We start from the raw sequence: 27,188 nt of genomic DNA, 5'->3' as shown, positions 1-27,188 counted from the left end.
TCCACCACTTTATCGCGGTCGTCATAAACACCTTCGCCCTTGAGCCATTCAATCAAATCGGCTTTAAGACGAAACGCGAAGTCAACGTGTGACTCCTTCCCCTTTTCAGCATACCGGAACCTTTGCCTGAAAGCCTCGGGTGACAACTTATAACGTCTCAAGAGCACTTCTTTAACCTCGTCATAGCTCTCAAACGCTTCCCTCGACAAGCAAGTTATCGCGTCGGACACTTCGCCGGGAAGAAGAGCTAGCAGGTTCCGCGCCCAAAGAGGCCGCTCCAAAGCGTTTCGCTCACAGACGTGTTCAAACTTGACGAGATACTTCGCCATGTCCTCGCCTACTACGAACGGTGGCAGTTGGTCCCGAATTCTAAAACCGCTGACCTGAATCGTCGGAGAAGCTACGCTAGGCGCCTGCGAACACTGTAGAATTGCCAATTCTATTCGTTTCAACTCGAGGCGCTCCTGTCTCTCGGCTACCTCACGTTCACGAACTTCTCGCATTTCGGCCTCCTCGCGGCGTGCTTTGATATCCGCCCAGGCCTCATCGACTTCCTCAGACGACACTCCCTCATCCTTCATGATCTCAAGGATCGCTTGCTTTCGTTTCGCACGGCCCAAAGTAATGCCGAGTTCCTCACAAATTTCGATGAGTTCCTTCACTTTAAGGTTCTCCATCGTTCACACTAGCCTCTTGCTGTTTGCCCCTGTTAAGAATCTACTTGCCGTACTCACTATAAGCCTACTAGCAAGACGCGCAAGCAACTTTTCACTCTCCCGTGTTTACCCCCTCCGCATTAACTTTGGTTTCAAAGCGCTTCGACTTGGCTTGAAACGATCAAAGCTCACTTCAATGCTTCACACAGCCCTTCTCTAAACTACTACAACGTGAGCTAGAGTAGTCTGGTGAACTGAGGGGAAAACATCAGGCACTCACCGCATCGATGTCGCTGACGCCGGCCGATCCCGCAGCTGCCAACCACTGTTGCGCACGACGGACCGATCCCGCCGAAGCCACCACTGTTGCGAAAGACGGCGACGCCAACACGGCCCCGAAGGCGCCACTGCTTTCAACTCCGCCGGGAAGGTCACCAGCCGTTTGGTAGCGTATGTTTCTCAGCTCGCGACTGCTTCTGCGCAGAGCTGATAAGACGAGCGGACGAGACGACGGTGAGTTAAACAAGGTTTATGTACAGCATATATACAGAGGTGTTACAATTTCGGCACTGGGGCCGACAGAGACTCGAAGAGCCGAGCTCTCCTCTCTAACACATAGATCAGCCTTTCGCCTAAGACCGCTGATCGCGACACGCCGCAGGGCTTCTTTTATTTGCACCGGGTCCAACCAAAATGTCCAATCAGAAGCGCCGCTGGTCGTCAGGGCAGATTCCTCCAATGGGGGGTCGCCGCGCCATGCGTCAGACCACCAGACACGCGGACGCCGGCTCGCTGTCACGTGCGCAGCTGACTCAATGCACGTGGGCCAGGGAGGCGCCGCGCGTGTTCACCCGTCGAGTTGATCGCGCCAGGCGGACTGCGGGCTGGCCTTGACCCAGATTGCCTTTTTCAGAGGTACGGACGTTTGACGAGGACTCGCTGGCATAACAAGGCTCTGCGCCGTGTTCCCAACCGGGCTGCAGAAATGAGGCGCTTTCTTCTTCTAACCACAACCACCACCAACGTGACGGTGATCTTGTCCAGTCATATGACGATCCTTCGTCGCCAACGGAAGACGAGCACAGCCCCACGGCAGCACAGTGTTGTGCAGACGACGAAGCCCCTAGTGTAGTATAGACTCGGAGGCGTCAGAGTCATCTCCACCGATGAGTGCAACAAGACCCGAGCAGCATACGGACCCGAACACCAGGGGAGGCTGACGTTGAAAAACGCTTGCATAAAGTACAGCCCTCAGTGTTCCTTTCCGATGCGTCTTGGCGGGTATGAACTGTGTGTCTGAAAGATGTCAAGGTCTTCGAAGCTCCTTGTATACAGGATGTGCCGAAGATGTGATACACACGCCACCAAACACGCGAAAACCCAGGCGGCTGCGATGATATCAATGCGGCTACAGTACGTGGCTGCAGTATGTTCATTGGCTGCGGCTTTTCTAACCTGAACGAACTGTTTGCATCCATGGATATTCCGGGAATGCGATCGGACACCTATACGCGAAAATACAAGACAACGTAGGAGACGGTATCAACCAAACCACCTGGGAGGAAGTGAAGAAGCATGGCCGGCAAGGTGACAACGATGAGACCAGGATTGACAGACCACGATTCAACGGTGATCAAAAGCCGCAAAAAAGCAACTTCTCTAAAATAAATAACGCGCTCTTTCACACAAGGTACTTGGCTGCTGACTCCACAGGTCGCGGGATCGAACCCCGGTTGTGACGGTTGCATTTTCGGTGGAGGTGGAAAAAGCTGTAGGGCCGTGTGATCAGATTTGGGTGCATGTTAAAGAATCCCGGGTGGCTGAAACTTCCGGAGCCCTCTACGACGGCGTCTTTCACAGTCATATGGTGGTTTTGAAACGTTGCACCCCATATATTATTAATAGTACTTATATTATTTCTCTCTCTCTCTCTATTTTAGAAGGGTAGTGATGCCGCACAAAGGCCGAGCAAATATGACAACAATGTCACGCAGACTTGCTGCCACAAATTATTTATTAAGACTTAATTTATGCATGAAATAAAGGCCACGTAGGTAACGTTTCAGCATGTATACCAGAGAACAACATGCATTGAAAAGCACTCATATGCAAACAAGGCAAGTACCATGTACGCAAAGCCCCGCCGTGCATGTCCGGAGCACAGAAGCTCTCTACAGCGCTGGCCGAGACACACATCGAACAGCACCAAACGTTGGCTGGTGTAAATAGAGCTACTATGTATACCACTAATGTATCTGCACTTCTATAGCTCACGATGTCGCAACACTTCATTCACAGTGTTCGGCAAACTGTCTGCAGATGATATTAACATACTATTCGCGTGCCTTTCACGACCAATGCGGCGCGACTGCTTGTTTTCTGGCTCACGCTGCATGCCACCAACAGTGCGTCAACTGCCAATCTTCTACGGGTTCACACTATGCTTCCTTGTGGCTGCCTCAAATAAATGAGAGACGGTTTTTTTATGCTTACCAATCTTTCAAATAATATCGCCGAAAAAAAAAAGGCTTAGATGGTGTTTTCACTGCCGCTGCCGGCGTTACGCTGCCGACGTTTATACGAGGGCGCCACCTGGGGGCCCGGACGGGAAGCTCGTACTCTCTAGAACGAAATTGAATAGACATTTTCTCACCCTTCTTTTCTTTCTATTTCACATAAAAAGCTAATTATACCAAGAATTAGTTTAAAGAGTCGACGCCCAAGACAAAGTAATCTATAGCCGTTTTATTAGCGATGCGAAGATGACCAATATTCGTTATGTAATTCATTGCAAAGCCCTTCGCGTGAGCAGAGCATTCTTGCCGGCTGTTTATTGGTGGGTGTAGCAGGTGTACTCATCTAACGGTACTTATGGACAGGTGTGCAGCAGGTTCCATGCGTATGTATTTTCTTTTCTGTTTGCATCTGTTTGTGGCGTCCCACGATAGAATAAATTCTTTAAACGATTTGTTTTATGTGTGTGTGTGTCCCGGTATCCATGGGTTGGATGTAATACTGGCAAGCCAACATCGCCATGCAATTATGTAAACAGCTTGCACCACAACATCCGATGTATGTACTATCCACGTCGAATGGAACCCGAACCAGTCCACTTAACGGCATGGACAGGCACGCATATATGCGGCCGCTTGTCAATGGTGATGACTGCATAGTGCGTGCGCACTGTGCCATCGCGAAGGCTTACCGATGGTCAAGTTTCATTTGACGCAGATAGTACATATATACTTGCAAGCTCGTGAGGTTATGATTATTTTGTATAGGAAGCTTGCAACGACAGCAGCGACGCTATGCTCTCTGGGTATGCAGCCTTCTTTTTTGTCGTAGGCACCCGGGGAGTGCAGCAGCGCAGTCGTGTTTGCGAGTGTTGGCGTAGCTTGCAGGCGTGATCGAGCGCGACGCAGATTTAATTCCAAGCAGTGTCGTGCACTATACAGAGCTTTAGTGCTAGGTACCCAAGCGGCTTGCGTACCCAGGACGTTGAGGCGGCAGTATTGCGCATGCGCGATACCCCAAACAAATGCGTCGCGAGATTGGTGGGGCCATGCGTCCGCGCGGCCAAAACAACGCTGCCACCACTGGCCTTCTAACGGAGATAGGCTGCCCTGGCGCATCATGTTACCCGTGAGGTCACCCACCTTCACGGCGAGCAAAGCCGAGGCTGGCCAGAACCACCACCTTAACTTTTAAGCTTTAAGCACAAATATTACAGTGGCTAGCGACTATACAAATATCATGGCACAAAGGCGCCAAATCTCGGACAGCATGGATCGCCCACCTTGTAAGGTCCACCTTTGTAGGAACTCACGGTATCCGCACTGCAAATACTCGAGCTGTTGGGTTAAAATAAGCCGAAGTGCGAGCACCGATAGCGATTAGATTGCTTCAGCTAGAATAGCAAAGCCTGAAGGCCTGGAACATAAAAACCAAAAATATGCCAGCCGCCGACCAGCTGAAGAGGTGACGCCATCTAGCGTGGCCACGGTGAACCAAACAATCACAACATTGTTATTGCAGAAACATATGTGCGAAAACCGCGCAGCGGCGTTATTACAAATGAGTTGCCTTTTTAATTATTTTCATTTAAAAAACATTACGCGTAATCCAACATCTTCATGACTGTGGTTGCACGAAGTGCCACAAGATGCCGACACCATTTTTTTGCGTATACCAGGATACAGTACACGATAAAAAAAGACTCGTGATTTTGCCGCAACGGTGATTCAATTCTATGTAAATTGAATGCAGTTTAAATGCAGTTAGCATCACCATTTATGGTTTGCGAAAACGTAAAGGCATACGCGTTTACGTACGTGCGTAAATGTCGACGTATGAGGATCTCAAAACGTTGTAAGACGCGCGTTCCGGTAAGACGTTAACGGCTGACCGTTAACGTCTTACCGTTAATTCCGGCTTGTTAACGCACTGCGAGTGGTTAACCCGGAGAGAAACAAACATTAGCGTCTACGGCAAAATCAAGAAATTTAACACCTCTTACTTGAGTGACGACGATCACGGTGTCGGCGGCAACATTCTTCCCCCACGGGCCACGGCTCCAACAACCAGCCACTCGTCACAAAGTATTGGTCCTTGATTGCCTTTCTCGGCAATCAAGGACATCATGCACGACACTTCTTCGAGTTAAATTTGGGTCACGCTCGATCACGCCTGCAAGCTACGCCAACACTCGCAAGCACGACTGCGCTGCTGCACTCGCCGGCCACCTCTGAGAAAAAAAAAGAAAAATGGCTGCCTATCCAGAGTGCATGTAGGCTCCTTATATACATCCGTCATATATAGTGTTATAAGTGTGTGAGTGAGTGTTTGTTTATGGTACAGCACGTACGTGTTACGGACTTCCTGTGGAATCGGACATTTTTGTATTAACCTTTCTAGTACTTTGTGAGTGTTCACTGCCAGTCCTTACTATTTGGTCACTGGTCCTATGGTTTGTTGCTTACCACGGTGAAATAATTTTTTTTTCTAAACATAGTTTTTGTGGCGTAGAACGGCCTATCGTTCTGGACGTTATTTACGCTGGCTGCTTGAAAGTGGGACAGCTACAATTGCTCTCCCATTGGTGTAGAGTACATTGTTCAATAAATCGCCGAACACTTGTTCAGAACGCTTAACCTTAATGAGGAAGTCATCTCTAATGGAAGTTGGAGGGCGTGGCAATTTACGGTATATTGGAATTACAATGATACGGTGATACCCTAAATTACAATGATACCCTAAAGGTGGAGTTAGGTCTTCTCTCAAGTATCAGGTGTGCCGTTGCATTGAACCTTACAGCCGCCAATTATGAATGCGGTAAAGGGTAGCCATGTAGCCCGTATCCTGAAACGCTCCTCACCTCAGATTATTTCCTTACTTTACGTGAGAAGCTATTCGTGCCCCATTATCTTGAGGAGCTCCTTGAGGGAGTCAGCGTATTCTGAAAGCTCCATTTAACCTTCATTTGCTGAGGACCGCCTCAATAAGATAAGGCGCGTGTTTCACAAATTTGGAATCGAGAGTTGCTGTGAAATACGGACTACACATCCGATTTTAGAGGGAATATGTTTTAGGCATACTGATCAATAATTAAGCGTACACTGCTCTTTAACGAGATAGCGTTAGAAAGGCCAACTCCAGCGATTTTTCGAGGTCGATGGATCTCAATGAAATTCACTGGGTACGTTCATTTGCACGTTTGCGCAATTCGTGCAAAATTGCAAGCTTGGGAGCTTCGCAGATTATTTTCAAATGAATGTCATAGCTTGCCTTGAAAGCCTCACCTCGCTTGCTATAGCTACTGGCAACATTGTGCGTGTGACGTTGAGTTTTGTCTGGCGAAAGTGACGGAACTGATATCACTGATATGCCACTGCAGGGGGAGTGATTGATTTTAATTGAAAAGAAGAGAAAAGTGAGCCCCGTAACTGTCTTCCAGGGGGAGGACACCTCAACAGTAGCTCACGAGGGATGGGGGTAGAGAAGGGATTAAAAGGTAAGGAGATAGAGAGAGAGAGGAAAGAGTTAGCGTCTGCTTGTCTGCAACGGATTGTGTGTGTTTGGCCGGCGCTTCCTTGGTTGAGCGGGCGGTTTTCTTTTCCGTGTTGGTGGGCGTGCGATAGGTGGCAAGTGGTGTTACGTTGCGAGACACACACGATTCGACGTATATTCGCCATAACAGCGTAAGCGTTTTAGCCGATCGCAGCGGACGGCGTGGACAGGTAGTGCCATCTGGCGGGCATTACGCGCAATCGGGCAGGTTCGGGCAAATGGTTGCGTCACACGTATATATGGAAGCGCACTCGGCTGGGTTTCGGTATTACGGTTTTTTGGGCAATTGAAAATTATTCTCGAATCTGTTCAGTATTTCAGCTATCGGGCACGTGACAACAGTGTCTCAGGAACATAATAGCACCATTATCCTGGCACGATAAAAAAAAAATTCACTGGAGTTGGCCGTTTCGCGGCGGCGTCGGTGGTTGTGAACAATCATCATCTTTGCGTGACCTAAAAATCAGCCATCTTTGTGAGACCGAAAAATCGAATAAGATTCAAATAAAGTAAATAACAAAAAATTCGGGTCTGAGAGGGAATCGAACCGGGGTAGTTTGTGTGGCCGGCGGGCGTTCTACCACACAGCCATGCCTTTTTTAAAGATGATTCTTTAGATATTCTTTGTTATTATGGGATCACAACTCGTGTCACGCGCAGCGCCATAGTTGTCCGCGCCGTCGGCAGTGTCTGTAACCATATCGCACACACACACACAAAATCACAGCATATCCACGGAGTGAATGATAATGAGTGAGGTGAAGGTCCGAAGGGTTTTATCGGCAAACCGTGAATCAACCACTGGCCGCGTCCGTCCGTTCGTCTGTCTGTCCGTTCGGCCATCTGTATGTCTGTCCGTTAGTCTATCTGCATGTCCTTCTAGTGAACACTCCAAGTACCACCATCCCGCATTGTTTCATCATATATTCATCATATACAAGTACCGCCATCCAGTGGACATTCCAAGACTAAAACAAGAGGTGGCTACTGCATACAGGAGACGCACGACCCACGCCTTAAGGAACTACTCCCCTAAAAACCCTAGTACCAAGGACACAGTGGGGCACGAACCTGGGTCCATTACGTGCCAGCCCAGTATTCTACTACTGAGCCACGCCGGTGCTTGGGACTTGTTCGAAAATTTTCGGCGGCTGAATTTCCGATGGAGGCGGAAATGTTGTAGGCCCGTGTGCTCAGATTCGGGTGCACGTTAAAGAACCACAGGTGGTCGAAATTTCCAGAGCTCTCCACTACCGGGAGCCTCTCATAATCATATGGTGGTTTTGGGACGTTAAACCCCACATATCAATCAACTTGTTCGCAAATTTGCCTTATGCAGGCTTGATGTCGGGAAAGGTATCTCGTTAATGTGAGTAAGCGTTTTACAACAGCAAAATAACAAACAGGCGTCATTCGAACAGCGTGACGAGTGGGTCGTCCAATGCTCCAATAACCCATTACAAAAGCTTGTTTTGATCACCTATTAACTGTGGCGCATACCGCTTCAGGCGTAATTCCTCATCGCCGTCAGCCACTGCATGAACAATTGACACAAAATTTCTTGCAAGTGTTTAGCGGATACCACGCTTCTCAGAAGAATGACGAAAAATACATGGCGAATGCCGGCCTACAACCCAGAAACTGTTATTATTAAAGGTACACTAAAGGCAACTATTAAGTGGATGTTGATCGTTGAAATAGCGGTCCAGAAACCTCGCAGTGTTACTTTTGTGCCAAGGAAAGGCTTATTTTGATACAAAATCACGTTATAGTGGCCGCATCAGGTTAGCGCACTTCAAATTACCCGCCTCAAGAAGCGGACCGACCCACGTCACTGTTGCCGTGCACAACGTTGCCCGGCTTTACTGCGCGGTCGCCGACACTAGTAGACAGAACGAAAGCAGCGGGAGCCACAGCAGCAACAACGGCCATTGATCAATTTCCTGCCAGATGGCCGACGTGTTTTGGTTAAACTGCGCCCCGCTAGATGGCAGGACCTGTCCAGTGTAACTACGCGAAAATTAAATTTTTGAACCACTCGCACCATTCCCCATAGTAACGTCTGGCGGTTCTTTTTTTCTATGAGTCAAAGAATCGAATTGCGTATCTTGATGCATGGAAGGTTCTTTATTTAGTGCAGCTAGATCGATTATTAATTGTAGGCGGTTCGCCTGACGTCATCGGTATCATTTTGAGAATGTTCTACTGCGGCGCATGTATTCTTGTGCATTTACCTTAATTTCTCGGTAAGTAGGGCACTGCTGTTGATAATATTGTCGTTTTAGATGTTGTCGTGCACTGAGCTTTCACTCTGACGTAAATTGTTATTTGACTTTGTGTCCCTTTCATGTCATAGTGGGTACCCAGCAAGCGTGCTTGCAACAGTTACCCAAGGACTATTTAAAAAAGACTCTGAAAGGCTGCTCTTCTAGCATGACGATAGTTATAGCACGAGAACAGAACGACGACACAGTGACAAGAAGGAGACGAAGAACTCTGTGTCGTCGTTCTGTTCTCGCGCTATAACTATCGTCATGCCATACCAACTAGCGCAAACTGCCACACTTCTATGCTCTTCTAGCTTTCTCTGTGACTGTGCAGCACCTTCCCCGCAGGACTGGCGTTTTTTTCTTATTTCTTCATTGCAGGCGTAGATACAGCATTCACAAACAAATATACATCAATGAAAGGACAAACACGGACAAAAGCGAAGCGGTAAAAAAGCGTGAAAGTTCACAGACTTTTTAAAAAATTCTTTCATCTGTAGAAGGCTTTCGACTTGAAGGTCTTGTTGAACCCTTTGTGATTTTACTGGGCGTGCACAGTATATGGCCATGCATCTACTGATTGATATGTAGGCAGTGGCGTAGCGAGGGGGGGGGGGGTTGGGGGGGGGGGGGTTCAAACTCATCAAGCGTTATACCATACGGTGTTTCGGCGCGACCATCGAGTCTCATAGAAGGGCGCTGACCGACCCAGGACACAAACTACCAAGCAATACGTGTAGACAGAGTATTTCAAGGGAGTGAATTCGCATTGCTAGGAAGCGACGCGCTCAGCAAAGTTCGGGCATTGACCCTCAATGCTAGAAACGAGAACTTTATAGCGCCGACACATGTCGGCTGGTAAAGTTCCGCGTTAAACACTAGCGATTGTTTCTCGCCTGGCGGAAAGATTCGCGGGTATGCATTTCCTCCGCTTCCCTCCAGGTGCCGGTAAGGTCGCGCTGACTTTAGCTGGCCCAGTATTTTACTATGCGCGCGAGATATGTCACGTTTGTGATTGCACCCATACGGAAGGCTGGTAGTTTCTGTTGCGTTGTTATGAAATACCACAAACGTGAATGAACGCGAAAGAGGTAATGACATTGATTGATATGTGGGGTTTAACGTCCCAAAACCACTTCATGATTATGAAGAGGTAATGACAGAAGTAAAATTACAGCGATTCGCATCAGAATGCCCCAAAACAGAGAACCAGCAGGCATGGATGGTGCACACAGTAGAGCCTCAGTAAATTCGTGTTGCATGCGCTGGCAGTTCTCGTCGGAGTTCACGCCTTCCGAAAAATGGATTATGGTGCACTACGCTCTGAGCAACTCCGGCGTTCATTCCTTCATCACTGCAGTGAACCGATCACTGAAGATTTTGCGTGGTTCAAGGCTGCATGCTTCTGTTCACGCTGGCCTAAGTGCATGAAACACGAATGCACGTATGCTTCGTGGTGAAATATTCTGTACGAGTTATGAATCTGTTCGGGTAAAGAGAAAAGTCGGCTGCACGCTTGCAAACAACGGAAGACACCTTGCCGCAACGCTATAGGTTTCAGGAAGCCGAGTGAAGAAAGCTACGAAAAAAAAAACGAGAACATACCATGTTTTTTTTTTCGTGTATTTAAATGTTCAAGCGAATATGCGCAGTGACCAAGTTTTATGTGAGCAGGTATATAGTCCGGTCGCACGTGCACTTTTGATTCAGACCAAGTGAACATTTCTCATCAATGATTACCTTGCCCTCGCAGATTGCACGATAAAACCTCTACGATTGGAGTACTTCATTGCTATCAATAGTCACAGCGCAACTGAAAGTCTGCCCAAAAAAATAACGTGTGCAAATTGGTGTTGCCAACATGCAGCATATCTTGCAAAAAAATTACTCATTGCGTATCGCAAGCATACTTGGATGCGCGCAGTAAAGTAAAAGAATGTTGACTAAAAGCTACCACTGCGTCAGGGCGGCTTGACATTTAGAGATTAATATAAAAATCATTCCCATAGGCATGAAGTTACAGGCATTGACAGTTAGAAATTCGCTCAGCAAAGTAAGCAAAACCAAAATGTAATTATGGATGTACATAAACATGCTGTGTATACCTCTCATTCCTCGTTGTAGGCGGAAACCTCCTTGACCTGTCAAACGCCCTCTGCCCCGATGAGTATTACGCCATCTACGCTTAACAAAGATTAACCATTAACGATGTCTTCTTCGATCGGGTGGGTAATCGCAATAATGCGCTTTCGAAGTATAGTCCATTCAATGGTGTGGCGAGAGGATATTGCTCCAAACGGTCGCTGTACCTGTCGTTTACTGTATTTAGAGTACTTCTTACAGTACTGCCCCGCTGCCGTGGTCTAGGGGCTAAGGTACTCGGGCCGGTGTGCTCAGATTTGGGTGCACGTTAAAAAATCCCAGGTGGTCTAAATTTCTGCATCCCTCCACTATGACGTCTCTCATAATAATATGGTGATTTTGATACGTTAAACCCACATATCGATTAATCATTCTTACAGTACTTTTACTTACTTACAACCATGCGCATGGGGGTAATCTCATGACCTGATATACATGTGCACCATCTGTTTAAACTACCACCGATAGTGACATCACAGACAAAAGCTGATGCCTGTTTCCCCCCCCACCCCACACCGTCGGGTCTGTGAGGACACCCCCCTCCCCCCAAAAAAAAAATTCTGGCTACGTCCCTGTACGCAGGGTTCAGCGTCCCAAAACCACCATATTATGAGAGACGCCGTAGTGGAGGGTTCCGGAAATTCCGACCACCTGGGGTTCTTTAACGTGCACCCAAATCTGAGCACACGGGCCTAGAGTCTTTTCGCCTCCACTGAAAATGCAGCCGCCGTCGCTGGAATTCGATCCCGCGACCTGCGGGTCAGCAGCCGAGTGCCTTCCACCGCGGCGGGATATCTTGGAACGATCAACTGTAAAAAGATGCCAACTGCGTTAGGAACAAAATGGAGGGCTTGCTGCAGCCGTGGGTTCACTCAGACCTCCACGATATTCTCCTACGCGGATAACTGAACCTACGTCATTGTGGAAAAAGCTGGAAGGCATCGATGTTCTGCTCACCGAGGGCTGCGGCACGTTGACAAAGTCCGCAACAACACACTCCATCGCGCCGGTTGCGCATAATCGCAGAATGATTAACAGCTTTAGCAAAGGCGGGAGAGGCTCTCCTGTATATCATCACTCACGTTGAGGCACTGCTCTTCCAGCATGTGCACCACAGACTGCTGTATGACGCAATACCTCATCCGGCATTCTTTCAGGCGACCCCTCAGGTTTCTTAACGAAAGTACGATCGTATACATAGCGATACAAGTAATGTACAAGAAATCACTCGTTCGTTGCGCGAAGTCGGCCAACGACGCGCAGAGCGCAATAGTTTTTTTTTTTTTTCAACTGGCGGCGGAGTGCTGGTGTATACGTACCACCTTTCCGCCCTGTCAGAAGACGGAGAGCACTGCAGAGAAGCCGTCTTTTATTGCACAGGAGCGAGGTAAAGAGGCACGAAAGTAGCCCCATCAGCGCTACCCTGACTTGACGGAGCACCGAGGAGGGCCTCAGCGAGGAAACCTCAGTAAGGATCATTCCAGAATACGCGATAAAGCGTCCTAGAGATGTTCAGGCCCGCTCACATGAAATAAGGAGCGTTTCAGAATACGGCCTTTTGGCGCGACGAGAGTGTTGATACAGCTGGCAAAGAGAGAGAGAAAAAAATCTGTTTTGGAGCAGATGGAACCATGGGCGTTGGCAGAGTGTTTCAAAAGAAGAACCTGCTCTGCCCCCCCCCCCCCCCCCAATCAGCTATACCAGCATCTCACTCCGCTTCCAAAGCCAGGGGCTACATGGGTTTCTATCCCCCCTGTAGAAGAATCCTGGAACTAAGGCGTGTTTCGGAGCAGGTAAAAAGGAGTTTGAAATAAATAGAACACTAATACCCCTGTCACACGGCCACCACCAAACTCCGTTGAACACCGTCAACGTAAATCTCCCCTAGGGGGTTTGACGGAGGAGTTGTGGCAGTGTCACACGGCAATGACAAGGTTGCAGCAGTTGCCGCGAGGGGGCTCAGCTGGCGCTGTTTGATTTTAGGAAAAGCATTCTAATTTCATCTCTATTGATTTTTTTGTGAATCCTTGTTATGCGGTTTTTACAAAAAAGCACTATTAAGTAAATATGCGACTAACAAACCATTAAACATATTTTCAAATAAAAACGCATTTGCTAAATGTAGCAATGCTGCTAGTGACGCTAGCCACATTGTGCTTTTAGTTGTTTTCTTGCCGGTATACATGCTAGGTACGAAAGTTCTTATGCTTCCTTGCCTCGTGAGCGCACATTTTGTGTTCTTCAGCCATGAGTAACACAGCGGACGACGTGAGGAAGTGGTACCATATTGCGCGGGTAAAGACGTCGATCGGCTGGCGCCGGCCGGCCCGACTCGTGAGGCACAGTGTGTAGGGCATCGGTGTTGAGAGTAAACGAGCTCTGGCGGGCGTATATATATGTAAACAAACACGCGTTGTGAATGAGTACTACAACAAAAGAACGTTTAATATTGCCAAAATGTATTATTCTTTCACTGCGGCCACTTAGAGCTCGAAATTTTTCTATGACCTCTATAGAGCTGGGGACGAGAGTACCTCGTTTCGCTGCGAAGGGAGATTGTTGAACGTCCTTTGCGAAATGCTCCATTTACCTTCGTTTGCGTAAGGGTGGCCGTGTGACACGGACCGCATCTTCGTTGTCGTAAGGACGAGGGAGTTAAACGGTCTTCGCGGGTGCCCGTGTGACAGGGGTACAAGACAACCTTTCTCGTGTATGTTCTTATAAGTGTGCAAACACAAAATGCTGCTCTATTGAAAACAATTAATGGATCACTGACAGCGATAGTTTTGTTTGCAACTTTTTTTACTGAGATTTTCGTATGGTAATGCCGAAATTGAATAATAAATGCTCTAACACGCGTGTAATTTATACTAGCGTCGTTGATTGCGAATGATTTTGCTTCAGTTCGAAACGCCCGCCTAAATACTATAAGAAACTATCACCACACAGCGGGGCATTGCCGAGACTACGCACGCTTAAGCATGACCTCCGAGATTCAGGCGAGCGGAAACACTAGAGTAACAGTATATGGCCCTTTATGGACCATATACAGTTACTCTAGGGAACATGTGCACGCCGCGCGCCCGCCATCTCGGAGGCCATGGCTTAAGCTTCGGTGACGCTGAATGCGCTGTTTCCGAATTGCGACCCGCGGGTAGTGAAGAATTACACGAAGAATGAAACTCAGAAAAAAGGAAAGCATTCCTGACGTAAGCAGCCAAAACCACCTTGACACCAGTTCAACAAGCTAGCACGAGGGGTGACGAACAAGCAGGTGGCCCTGGAACTCTCAAACAACAAAAGCATCTGGAGTTTGCAGATTTGGTACCAGGTGTCCTCTAAGGAGACAAGACTATCAGCCACAGAGCAGCCAACAATCAGACTGTTCACAGAAGAAAAAAAAGTGTCATTGGCTGTCTGTCCTGAACAAGCACGATGTGCCTTCAGATTAAAGTGAGTGCAGTAGAGTGTTGTTGCACGTTGTTTGGCACGACAGGTGTAGGTATAGACCTGCTGCACTATATACACCTCTGCCACGGCGCATGCACCATTACCGTAGCGGCAAAGTCGCGAAACGTCTCTCGATCTCGGAGGCAGTACCGATTGTCTCGGTCCCTACCAAAACGGCAGAGGGCAGCACAGAAAAATCGAAAAGGTGGAATCAGAAGGGGTGGAGCGGACGGTGTAGAGTGGGCGTGTGTGTTAGAAGGTGCATAAAACTGTATACAGGAATGAAAAGTGAACAGGAAGAGAAACGGTAACGCCTGTCAGGGTATTTCTATGCATGCAGTTTTCGAAACATACCAGAGGGCTAGCGCTTCCATCTCGGCAACTCGAGGCGAGACGGACCAGCAACATAACCCAATAATATAAGAAGAAATATACAAGGCGTGCCCCCAGAAATGCGCCGCAGCTATACCACTCTAATGTCCCAGGTAGTCGTGCAATAGACGTTCTGCTTTCAAAGCACGAATACTTTTTTTTTTTTTGCTTACGCATACGCATATGATGAATCAAAAAGTTTCGTCGTCCACTCTGAATCCGTCGTGATGCGCAGCGGCACTGATATGTACCACTTTTTTTCTCGCCATGATCTAAAACCTTTAGAATAAAAGCACTGAATATATTGCTTTGAGACTTCTAGCGCGATTGTGTGGATGTTCAAGTACTTATTTTAATGGTATTCTCAAGGTGGCAACACATACAGGCGCTCCAAACAATCGATTCCGCTAGCACGCGCTATATACTTTTTCATCGAATTTTGGCGTGCTCCCCAACCCTATTCAGCTTGAGACGCAAGCTTTAAAGGTTTGTTTCCCACCCTAGAGTTACCAAATGTAATATTACAGTGATTATCTTCGTTTCTACCCATAAAGCTTCCACAAAAAAAGAGTGCAATTCGAAATAGCCATTCAGTGAGATATTTCCAAAGTAGCCAGTCGAACACAGTGCCACTGATAGCATGCAGTATCAAATTTTCATATTTTTTTAATGCACTGAAGCTTCTTTCGTGGAAGAAACAGTTGAGCTTCATTCACGGACAAATATTAGACATTGGCAAAGCATGCCCAGCATCCACATGCCTACTGATCGAGTAGTGCCGTTAGCGAGTAGCTGAACTGTGGCCGTCTAGTCAACTTTTTCTTGGTGTTCGTTTGTTGAGAGTTCGTGTTTGCAGCCTCTGTCCTTTGTTGCTGTAAGGCAGTAGCACGTTCGCATTATATATAATCCGAAACGGCTGGCTTTCAGTGGGCAGCGGGACACGCATGTCTCACATTTTTTTTTTCTAAAACCGCTAACAAATATCAGCTCAAATTTTTACACATTGTCACGGGTATGGAAACACCCGACAGCGCGACTGGAATGGCGCCGAATAGACTAAGACGACAACTCATTAAGAAGCTAGGTGTAAATTTAACCACAGAAAATGTTCTAAGTTTTGGTGCCTCTGTTTTGGGAAATTGCCACAGAGATGCATTGGATGTGGTGTGTAATTTTATTCAAGACTCTAAACGTTTTTCAACATAAAGCCCACGTTAACAAATACCCCCCCCCCAAAAAAAAAAAACGGGTCGAAAAGTAGTTTTCAGAAAAATGCTGGATAAATCCGTGACATACCAAACTAATCGGGTTTGGCAAAACCAGCTGTCTGGTCGGCTCCTAAAATCAAGTTGTAGCTATTAGTGTCTACTTTGTTGTTGATTCTTTTTTCTCACTATCTAAATCTTTGGTTTCTTTTTTTCAACATACTGTCTTCACTATACAACTCCCCCCCCCAACCCCCCCCCCCTTTTTTTTTCGTTGTAAGCAATAATGCAGTTATCGTCCATATGAGACTATATGTTCTCTTGGCCAATCCCCCAGAGTGGGTAAGAGCCATGGATTAGAGGATACAAACAAACAAACAAACAAAGAGTTGCTTGTTGGGAAAATTGGTACATACTTAGTAAACTACACAAGTCCCTCTGTCCCTATTTCTACCCGCCTTTATGGCTTTTGTAGTTTACGAAGACGACAACGTTGTAGTGGGTCTTAGTCCGTGGTCTATACGCTGTTCGTAGTGTCATCTCTTCCTCATCTCGATCTGATCGCGACTGACGACGCCTCCCCGTACATGGGACCCGTAACAATATTTGATAGATATAGCTGATAGAAATGACAATGCCGCCCTCAAAAGGTGGCGTGCGTTGGTCAATAGCAATGGGCTCCATAATGGGTTAAAGCAATGCCGTTTGAGCAGTGACGTCAGAATCTGTGAAATGTGACATGAAGCCCAAGGTCTCGACCTAGAACCATCGACAGCACAGAGAAAACACCAGCCTGAAATTCGCAAGAGGTGCTCGTCGCGTGAATGGGCCGATTGCGGGTACGTAGGCTCCGTTCCCAGCCGTTGGGCTTATCCAATTCTTAGCCTGTAACACGAGATTGCAGAAGCATGCGGGTATCGTTTTTTTTTTTTTTTTCCCCGATGTGACGATGATCAAACGGGGCGTCTCGCTCACGCTGACAACACCCGGTGCAAGCCAGCTGTAGTATCGTGTGTTGTGGCGGCACAGCGGAGGAAGCACTGCCACTACGGCTTGGGGAGGGAGAAAGTCCTTTTAGAGAATGGAGGAGAGGGATGTTGCGGAAGAGTGATGACACATGCGGAAAGGGAAGTGCCATCAAGTGCCACACGACGGAGAGGGTGGGAAAGCGTGGACAATGCTCGGGCGCGGATCTAAAAGCAACGTTAGCGTCTTCCTGCTGCTGCTGGTGTTTGTGTGTTTCGTCGCTGTAGAGCGCTGGGGAGAGGATGAAGAAAGAACAGTGATGGCGAGGGTGGGCAGCAGAAAAAGTCGACGGGGAAGAGAAGGTTTCGCCCTTCCCACCGTGAAGGGGGCTGGCGCACTGTCTAGCGCGAGGCGGAGCCAAGGTTTTTGGGGACCGGGCTTCAGGGGGTTCTTGCTTGCTTGTTTGCTTCACAGTGAGAGAGAAGGGCTGCACGCGAGAGAAGGTGAGAGAATATTACGAGAGGAAGAATGAGAAGGCTCCGGAGAGAAGCGAAATAATGCAAAGACTCCAGCAAAAGCCCAAGCGGAGCTCACGGCTTTGCCGTTGGTGTTTCGATACTGCCGTGAACGGGCGCACAAGTTTTTCTGCCGCCGCACACGCCAAGCAACGTCAAGCGACAAAACCGCAACCCCGCCCACAACGGTTCAGAGTTCCAACACTAACGAGTGAAAATCGAGGCTACACTCTCAGCTGGCGATAATGGAACCACGGTACCTGGAACATCGCGCGTCGGGAGAGCCCTGCAAAGCGACTGGCATCGCCAAGCGACGAAGAGGCTGCGGCAACGCACGAGACGCAACAAAACAAACATACAAATGGCCCGGCGGTCATCGACGCAATGGAACGGAATGGTGCGGCTGTGGCGACGAACTCTTGTGCCAAGAAACGGGCTCATTGGATGGCCTTCCCTCCAAGAAGCGGCTGCGGCAGTTGTAAAACATTTCGAAGACACTCGGCACCGGCACAAACGGGAGGAACCTTCCACACGCGTCTCGCTCACGTCGCCATCTGATTCCACTGGCGGAATGAGAAGCGCAGAAAAAAGTGACGTCATGGATTTTTGGTCGCAGCGGAAGCGCCAGAAAAACCCGAAACGGCAAAAGGCGCAAAAAATAATTTAACTGCGCTTCATTTTGGAGGCAAATTGTGATTAGTTCAATTAGAGGGAACGTTTAATTGGCTCCAACTCTCCGACGAAGGTAGAAAAAAAGAGGCCCTTTTAACGCTTTCGCCCAGCCCCGTCGCGAGGGCGCCCCCCTGAGAGCCCACGTTACGCAAATGCTGCGCTGACGTCATGCGCCCTTCCGACCAACCGGGCTTCGTCAAAGCTTCACCACAGGGTGAAGCTTTCTCCGTGCCAGCCAATGAGAGCACGGTCGGATATTGGCATGTTACATGACGGGTGAGTGTGTTTCTGAATATTATTTTGCTGATAAAATTTTCGTGGGGGAAAACATCGCGTACCCGAACTAGCCAAGGCTCGGTTTAGAAGAGTTGTCTCGCGATCCTAGCGTGCCTAGGCCACGACAGCGCGGCCGGCAACGCGTTCGCGCCAGATAGCCCCTGGCCCCCCGAACGACCATCCCGTGGCGTTTTCCTCGAATAGCGCCCCAGAGCGGAGAGAAGGAGGGGGGGTTTGATGGAGAAAGAAAAAGAAAGCTCGCACTCTGGGTCACGGGCCGAATCAAACTCGAGAGCCCCCGGTGCTTGCCCTTGTACCCTAACGCACCTCTCACGGCTGATCGTCGCGGCTCAAATAGCGGCCAGGCCAAATGGGACCCGCTGTCACTCGGGCTTCCGTGCACGGAAGCCAGTCGGCAATGGCGATCAGGCCTCGCTGTCAAGGGCACGCCAGTAGGTGCCGGAACGACTTCTATCGGGCGTAGGGCACTCGGCCGCCTCGTGCTACGCTCGAGTTTTATTGCCGATTCATTCACGTGCTCGCGCCAGCTAATGGTGTTTGTTCCTGTGCTTTCGCACGACGCGAGGCTCAACGCCCCGAACGTCTTTTGTGTTTCCGAGATTAACGAGAGTGCCTGCGCCGTAGAGGCCGTTGAACCGTGAAACTCTCGCGGAGAACGGTAGCTCGGCCTAATCCATCAATGAACCGGCTTGCGCACGGTTTTCCCGCTAACATATGATACCAAACACCGTGTTCCTCTTTCCTCCTTACCCAGCTCGAGAAAAAAAAAAAAAAAACGCGCAGTATCCACACACGGCTTCGTCTCGCACAGATCGTCCGTCCGACAATCACAGGCATTAAATACGCTTCGAAATAAGTGCCTCGGGTTTGGTTTTCACTGACGTTAATTTGCAATCAATTCCAATATTCTCCCTGTTACCCTCCCCCTCACTGCCTTGCCGCATATTTTTTTCCAATTTTTTTTCCCACCTTCCCCCCCTTCTTTCTACCAACCCGCCGCTGCGACCTCGTTTGGTTCGCAGACGGACGCAATGGCCAACGGCGGCAGCAGCAGATGCGTAGCATAACAAACATGGCGGCCAACTCGACGACCGAGGACTGCACGGGCTGGGGGGCAAGTGGCGCTCGTTGGCGCCACGGCTCGCCATTCTCCGTCGAAGCGGTGTCTCCGGAGTAGTTAGAACGTGCCCGATCCAGAGCCAGCGACGCGCGAGAGATCGTCCGGGGAGACAACGAATCGAGGGGAGTCGGTGCTTGGCTCCGTGCGAGGACGCCGTGGCAATCTCGGATGGCCCGAGACACCACTGTCGGCTGTGTCTAGCGCGCCCCAGTCTCGACCAACGGAGGTAAACGGTGCATCCTGCCTTCGCTCTCGCCAAGCTTGCGCGGTTCTACCCCCCCACACCCCGTGTGCTGTGTGTGTGCGTGTGTGAAGCCCCTTCTTACATCATGCCCGCCGCCGCCGGCCCCCGAAAATAAATCGCGGTGTTGCTTCTTCCCCCGCCTGTTCACCCGTCCGTCGTTTGTCGACCTTCGTCTCGCTCGCGGAGACACGCGAAGAAAAGAGCGGGCTTTTTTTCTAGCCTTCCCTACCACATGGGTCGGAGACCTCGGTGGGAGCATCGAAGCGCCTTTGTTTTTTGTTGTTTTTTTAATTTCCTCGTCTTAAGCGGATCTGATCACGTCGATAAGTTCGATCACCGCAAACCCAATTCACGCCGTCTGCCCGTCCACGCCGGTTCAGCATGGCTTCGTCGCGATCAGCTGCTTTGCGCGTCCGGCAGCCACGCGACTTTGAACGAGACCAACGTCACACAGGCGCGCGTGCTTGCACGGCTGCTTACTTTTTGAAGGAGAGAGTTACAGTGACGCCCGCGTCGTCAAAAATCGAAGGCTTCACGTGCTCACTACAGAACACGTTCGTGTGTTGCCGCGATACGCTTGGCCAGGTAGGCGCGATCGTGGGATTAAACCCGCGATATGGATGCACTGGTTGTTTGAACAGCACTTAGGGATCGTGTATATCAATGCTAGCGTCGATTGCGTTCGTTGCATTTGTGAATGTAGCAGTGTGTGTTAGAGCCACCGGCCGTACAAACTACACACACGCGAAAAGTGGCAAGTATGCACCACTGCAGTGGATAAACAACTGTTAATAGAGACACTGCATAAGTAGTGCTTTATAGATGATGCAGGTCCTTTAAAGAGGTGTCATCAATTATACATGCTTGAAATACAGTGTATCTGCTCAATTTTGAACACATGACATTTATCGTGCTCTATTGGCTTTCCTCTGGTAAATGGTGGCATGTCATCAATCTACCATGACATAACAAAGCATCTTTGTTCCGTCAACAATTTGGGTACAAAAAAAAAAAGGTAGTAGTATGGTTCAATTTTCTTCTGCATCGCTAACACCCTGCTTATAAAATGTGTACAACACGTGCGCCAACAATTCTCACATATGTAGTAAACTTGCCAACCACACACATGGAATGGTGGTATTTGAATGTAGACAATATCTGCACTTGATGTAAGAAAGAGGCACTTTCATCGCCAGCTTCGGGGTCTCAATATAATGCTCAACTGATTAATGCTACTATGTCTCTCAGTCGCAAGTATGAAGAACAACACATTGCTTATTTGGATTGAAGCTTTCAAGACTAATCGTTAGGAAGTTGAGCTAGCGCGGGTTTGGGATGAGCCGGTTCAAGGAACATTTGTACATAACCGATAGGAACCCGAGTTCAAGTGAAATTGTTTAAAGTGTGACATCATAGCATGTCACGCCTACCTCATACCTATAAAATTAATATGGAGTGTCACACTATGGCATGTCTTCTATTCGTATTGTGCTTATGATTAGCAAAACCACAGAATTCGAGTTTTTATCTTTTCGGTTCTGCAACATTGGCTGCTGAGAATGAAATGGAATGTAAGCTATTGCCATCTCCTTTCACACTTTTTCTTGTTTTCTATCTCGGTATTGGGCTAGCTGTGACAGCGTATTACGCATCTTTTTCTTAATGCACTTTTGCTCATTCACCAGTAAAACCACTATTCAGTTTTGAACTGTGCTGCCCGATGTTGCCAAATACGTTGATGGAGCATGGTGCAATAGTTACCTGTTTGATTTGTGTGAGGGAGCTTAGTAGCAGGAGCTCATGTATCTACAAAGCTGTTGGACATCAATTCTATTTTCTCTCGGCCAAGTTTGAAGCGTTTCAGAGCTGGTCCTTAGAGGGGGCTGTATTATTGCCACTTGGAAAAATGCGCGCTTGTAGCCGGAGGAGCAGGAGTTTGAGTGAGCGACTGTGGTAGCCAAGATGCACATCGCTGACGGATTGAAGCTTGACAATTTAGGAATTTAGGGCTAAGTAACGCGCATACTTTTGTTTTCACCTTGTTCGGTTCTTGCGATACCAGCGTGATTTCGACTTGCACTGCTACATCAGAGCCACCATTACCCTTGAGTGACCGGATTCGTAGCAACATGATGCAGTTAGTTTGAGCATTTAGCATAACAGTCATAATACTAAATGTATTGATGTTGTGCTTAAACTGTGACCGCTTGATATAAACTTGTACTGTTACCTGAAGCCCTACTTGGTCATTGTGTGTGTCTGTTGTGGCTATTTAGTCCCTTACGTCTCGAGTTGTGTTGAAGTAATACCATGGCACAAAATAGACCAACTTCACCTGGCTTTCCCTGTCAACGTGACGCCATTGGTCTCGACTACCCTGCAGCTCTTTTGTCTTCTGCAAATAGCACTGTCATATTGTGCTTCTCTCTCTACGACATGCACACTGGGGATTTCGGTTTATTTATGCTCACCTTTTTACACAGAAGGAAACTGTATGAAGGCCACGTAGATTTCTGACTACATGCATTCACGACAAAGAAATGTGCATTACATGAAACATGTAAAAGCGTGATTGCATCTCTTTACCTATCTCAGTTCCCCAAAACAGCTCACTGCATCAGTTTCGTTTCGTGAGCCAAAGCAAACTTCGGCATATGCGCTGCTTAGTCCTCACTCCGGCATATTGGAATGAAAAACCGAGAAAACCAACAAACTTTCATGATGTTTAGCTCAGTTGTTGGGTGAAAGGGCATAGTAGAGAAACACGAAAAGTTTCTGAAACCAGCGCCTACAGCCCGTTGCTTGTGCTCGCAACCAAAATCATAGTGGCCTGTTTACATGAAGCATGAAAGTGCACAGTCAACACAGAACTAGAAGTTATGTTTAGTTAACCAGTTATAGTTAAGTGTGATGTCGCTATATCGTGAAAACTGCAGTCAATATGAACAAGGCTACACTTGTCTCGAATAAGGCGTTTATAAATTCTGCCTCGGCAAAAGTGCCGCGCTGCGCAGGTTGACGGTGTGGTTTTGGCTCCCGGCTTTGACAGTCTCAATTCGATGTGTGCAAAGAGCAAAAGCACGTGTACTTATGTTTCAATAGTGTTACAGAATTCCAGATGGTTAAAATTAATATGGAGTTTCACACTATGGCATGTCTTCTATTCGTATTGTGCTGATGATTAGCAAAACCACAGAATTCTAGTTTTTATCTTTTCGGTTCTGCAAAATTGGCTGCTGAGAATAAAATGGAACGTAAGGTGTTGCAATCTCCTTTCACACTTTTTAAGCTAACATGACTACTGAAACCACCATCTTACCAACTTTTCTTGTTTTTCTGTCCAGGCCGTTCTATAAATAATTCATGAAAATTGATGCGGCACATTCATTTCGGAGTGGTGTTGTTGTTCACATCCAGTTTTACTTTTTTGAGTTTGGTGTTAACATATAAGGCTCTACTGTCACAAAATGTTTTTTCGTGCTGAAAGCTTTCAGAACAGTAATGCGAGTGAATTCTTTAAATGTTGTGCCAAACAACGCCCCTATCTCCTCACTGACAAGTTATTTCTTCAGGTAAAGTTGGTCTCTGCATTTCCGATGGAGGCGGAAATGTTGTAGGCCCGTGTGCTCAGATTTGGGTGCATGTTAAAGAACCCCAGGTGGTCTAAATTTCCGGAGCCCTCCACTACGGCGTCTCTCATAATCATATAGTGGTTTTGGGACGTTAAACCCCACATATCAATCAAATCAGGTAAAGTTGGTCTGTTTTGCACTCATTTTGCAGAGTGTTTATTGCCAACACTTTTGGAGAGACAAGCTGGGCTGTATGGAGGCATGTTGTTTTTGTGTGTGCGTGTTTTGTGTCACAAGGTGTGTTCATGTTTTGTTTTTACCCCTCGTCCCCCTTTGTTTTTTTTTCCTCCCCATCCCCTCACCAGGCCCACAACCAATCTGCTCTCAGTAGCAAATCAGAGTTCTGCATGGCCTATTCCATGTTTTCGGAATGTTCAACCCAGGTGATACATTGTTGAATATATATCTTCTTTGACATGTTCTTCCTTTTTCGTTCTCGCGATCATCACGTTCGGCTGTTGCTTGTGCCTCTCCTTCTTTTTCTCCTCTTCGCAGATGCGGCTGTGTAATCCACTAACCACGATAGTTAACAACTCTGTACCTTTGTCTTTTGCCTGTGTCATGCCAAACTAACACTAGATTTGCCGAGTGCTATGCTGCTCATTTCGGATCCTCTGACAGAGGTGCTCGGGTTGTTTTTTCTTCCAGGGACCTTTGCAATGGATGATGGGGGCCGATGTCTGCTTGACGTTATAAAGTGAGTAGAGGCTATCTTTAAACTATGAGGCTAATGCGGTGCACCATCACAAGATCACATAAAATGCTTTAGCTCAATGCAAGATTTCATTGTGAACCCGATGTATTATTAACCACTTGAGCACCATCGTATGTGCGTGTGCTCGGTGTATGTAACATATAGCGTCAGCAGTTGCTTGGGTTTCAAGCCAGTGCCATTATACTTTCAAAAAAAGCACGCTAAAGCAAGAGAGAAAGCTCCTTTTGAAGCTCAAAGCAGTGCTCATATGAGTCAAGCTTCTTCGTCGATTAGCATCTTTTGTCGCATCACACCAACAAGTTACCTCCCAGCGTTCAACCTTAGATGCATCAAAAGGTTGGTGGTGGCTGACCGCAATCCTTCAAACTTAACTTCATAGACGTGTCCTGATTATATTCACACAGCGATGCACATAGTTCACAAGTGCAAAAATTAAAGAGGAAAAGAAAAGCTTTATGGTGAACGCAGATGCCACGAATGTAGTGAATAGTGGCTTTGGTCATGTGCAGTTTCATAGCATACTTCGGCAGTTCAAACAAAATCGCTAAAGCTCCCGTGCACTCACACGTGCGAGTGAAATGGAAAGATGAGAAAGGCATTTTAAGAGTCTTGCACTTGTGACCGAAAAATTGTAGGTTATGTAAAGTGATGCACATCTAGTTTAATTGTATGTAACGATAGGTCTTGCACTTTTGTAATGCAAAGTATAACTTGTGTAACTATATTACACAGATGGCGTTGCGGAAATGAACCTAGTATTTGCCATAAGACGGTAAATTAGGGCGTTGCTATGACCAGGAGCCTCGGCGCATTGTCTGTGTTCGCTACTAAAGGGTAGTACGCTGCATATCACGAAAGCGTAAAAGTGCGTGTGCGATCCAATATTGCACTAGATTCACAGACTGTGGTGGCTGCATTACACTCGCAGGTCAGAAATGGCTGCATTAAGGAGGCCGTAAAGTGGGGATCATAAGAAGCGCGAACAGGGTTGGGAATCTTCGTTCTCTACTGCCCAACTTTTTTTTTTTTTCAGGCGGTCGTAGCCTTAACGGTTTTGAAAGGCCATTACCGTTGTCTACATCAATAACTACCTAGCATCTTTTCATTGCCACACTGTTCGTGTTTCTATATGCACCCCCTGATCATACGAAACTTCTTACGACCGCTCAGCTTGCCCATTTTTTACGGCATTGCCTGCCAAGCATGACGTGCGAATACACAGTCTTTACAGGTAAACTAACGTTTTTTTAGTGTGACTAACGTTTGTCACTCCTGGCATTCTTTTTTTCTCAATCTTTAGCGACCCCCTGCTGCTGCAGTCGTTTCTTGAGGACAAGAACGAGGAGGCTTCGAACGTGAGTAAAAACTACCTGTACCTTAATCATGCAACAACTTTTGTCAACCAAGCTAACCTCCCATTGCTTTGAGAGCATGCACTTTGCAGTTAGCATCTTTTAGTTGACGCCTGGCGAAAAGATCTACACGGAATTTGCACTCGAGTGCCCTTTGCTAGTAAGTGCGTGAATTGAATTTACTTCACCGTGTCAATACCGACAACCTCGACGGGTTGTCCATCATAAGGCAAAACTTGGAATTTCTGGGAAATAGGTCAGTCATGGAAAATTGAACAAATTTTCACATCACTCGCTGCGAGTTCGAAGATAACGTCCATAGTTGCTGCAGCATGATTGGGCTTTTGTGGAATGTTGTACATCAAGCCAAAGCTTTGCCATAGCAAGTGTGGAAAGTAACCTGCCACAATATGCTGTGAGTAGCACGAAAATTTGCTGAATTTTTCACAACTGACAAATTTCAGGGGAAAAAAAAACAGCGTAATGCTGTTTTTTGCAAGTTTTGTGCATGCGGGTCTGGCTGGCTAATTTGAACAAGGTTAAACATGCAATTCCATCAAATGTGACACTGCGCTTTAGTGGATTTCAGGCTTCCGAGAGCAGCTGTTAAAGACAATATAAACTAGTTTATTAGGTGTACCAAGCTCGAAACTGCCTTTTTGCTCTTGTCTCAAACCTCGGCTGTCGTAGATTGCCAGGAAGTTTTTACAAATTTCAGGAAAAATTTGAAAGACTTTGTTAATGCCAGCATACACTTGGCGCCCTGTCGCGGTGGTCTAGTGGCTAAGTACTCGGCTGCTGACCCGCAGGTCGCGGGGTCGAATCCCGGCTGCGGCGGCTGCATTTCCGATGGAGACGGAAATGTTGTAGGCCCGTGTGCTCAGACTTGGGTGCACGTTAAAGAACCCCAGGTAGTCGAAAATTCCGGAGCCCTCCACTACAGCGTCTCTCCTAATCATATGGTGGTTTTGGGATGTTAAACCCCACATATCAATCAAGCATACACTCGGCAACAACTTTTTGTGACATCACTGTGGAAGCTACGGAACCGATGCGCATGCCTACTACCATGGCAAAAAATAGTACTTTAGTTCGCCGATTATTATTTTATGGGCATTGCTAAAATAAAAGCTGCTTTATTTATTATAAAGTTCGTACAGTTGCGTGAAGTCACGGGTAATATACAGTTGTTGCTCACTTTATGAAAATTCCTTTATTTTTGTTTTTCAGAGAGCACTGCCCTTTCAGCACGCCCGTTTTCCTATGTAAGCACGGCATCCATAACGTAGCGGTTCAGTGCACGGCTGAAAATGTGCTGTTTAATTCTCCCAGAAAGGTATGCTCATAACACGACTCCAAAATGTACACTAAACAATCGAAATGTTTCTCCCATTCACACGTTTCGCATGTATAATTCTCTGAATGTGTTAACGATGCAAGTGAGCAAAATCTAAATGAGCCACAAGCTCCTGTGCCGCACTACTTGCGGGGCAGCACGAATGTGCCGAAGACCCGCG

At 47.5% G+C, this 27,188-nt stretch overlaps 1 protein-coding gene across 6 annotated transcripts in view; it reads left to right on the top strand.

The window, feature by feature from the left end:
• The first annotated feature begins 18,458 nt into the window (after nt 1-18,458).
• The window catches only part of LOC119181698 (uncharacterized), a 35,558-nt gene continuing 26,828 nt past the window's right edge, over nt 18,459-27,188 (top strand). For 3 of the 6 annotated variants that reach the window (XM_075875644.1, XM_075875642.1, XM_075875639.1), the window contains exons 1-4: nt 19,817-19,954; nt 23,910-23,987; nt 24,253-24,301; nt 25,620-25,674. In XM_075875644.1, coding sequence (XP_075731759.1) covers nt 23,975-23,987; nt 24,253-24,301; nt 25,620-25,674 — 117 coding nt within the window. In that variant the 5' untranslated portion in view covers nt 19,817-19,954; nt 23,910-23,974. Of the gene's footprint in view, nt 18,588-19,815; nt 19,955-23,909; nt 23,988-24,252; nt 24,302-25,619; nt 25,675-27,188 lie in introns of those variants that run through there. The other 3 variants (XM_075875640.1, XM_075875641.1, XM_075875643.1) reach the window with 3 other exon arrangements.

This window comes from Rhipicephalus microplus, chromosome 10 (assembly GCF_043290135.1).
Source record: "Rhipicephalus microplus isolate Deutch F79 chromosome 10, USDA_Rmic, whole genome shotgun sequence".
NCBI lineage: Eukaryota > Metazoa > Arthropoda > Arachnida > Ixodida > Ixodidae > Rhipicephalus > Rhipicephalus microplus.
Note: the sequence above shows the minus strand (reverse complement) of the source record. Positions and strands in the feature narration are given on the sequence as shown.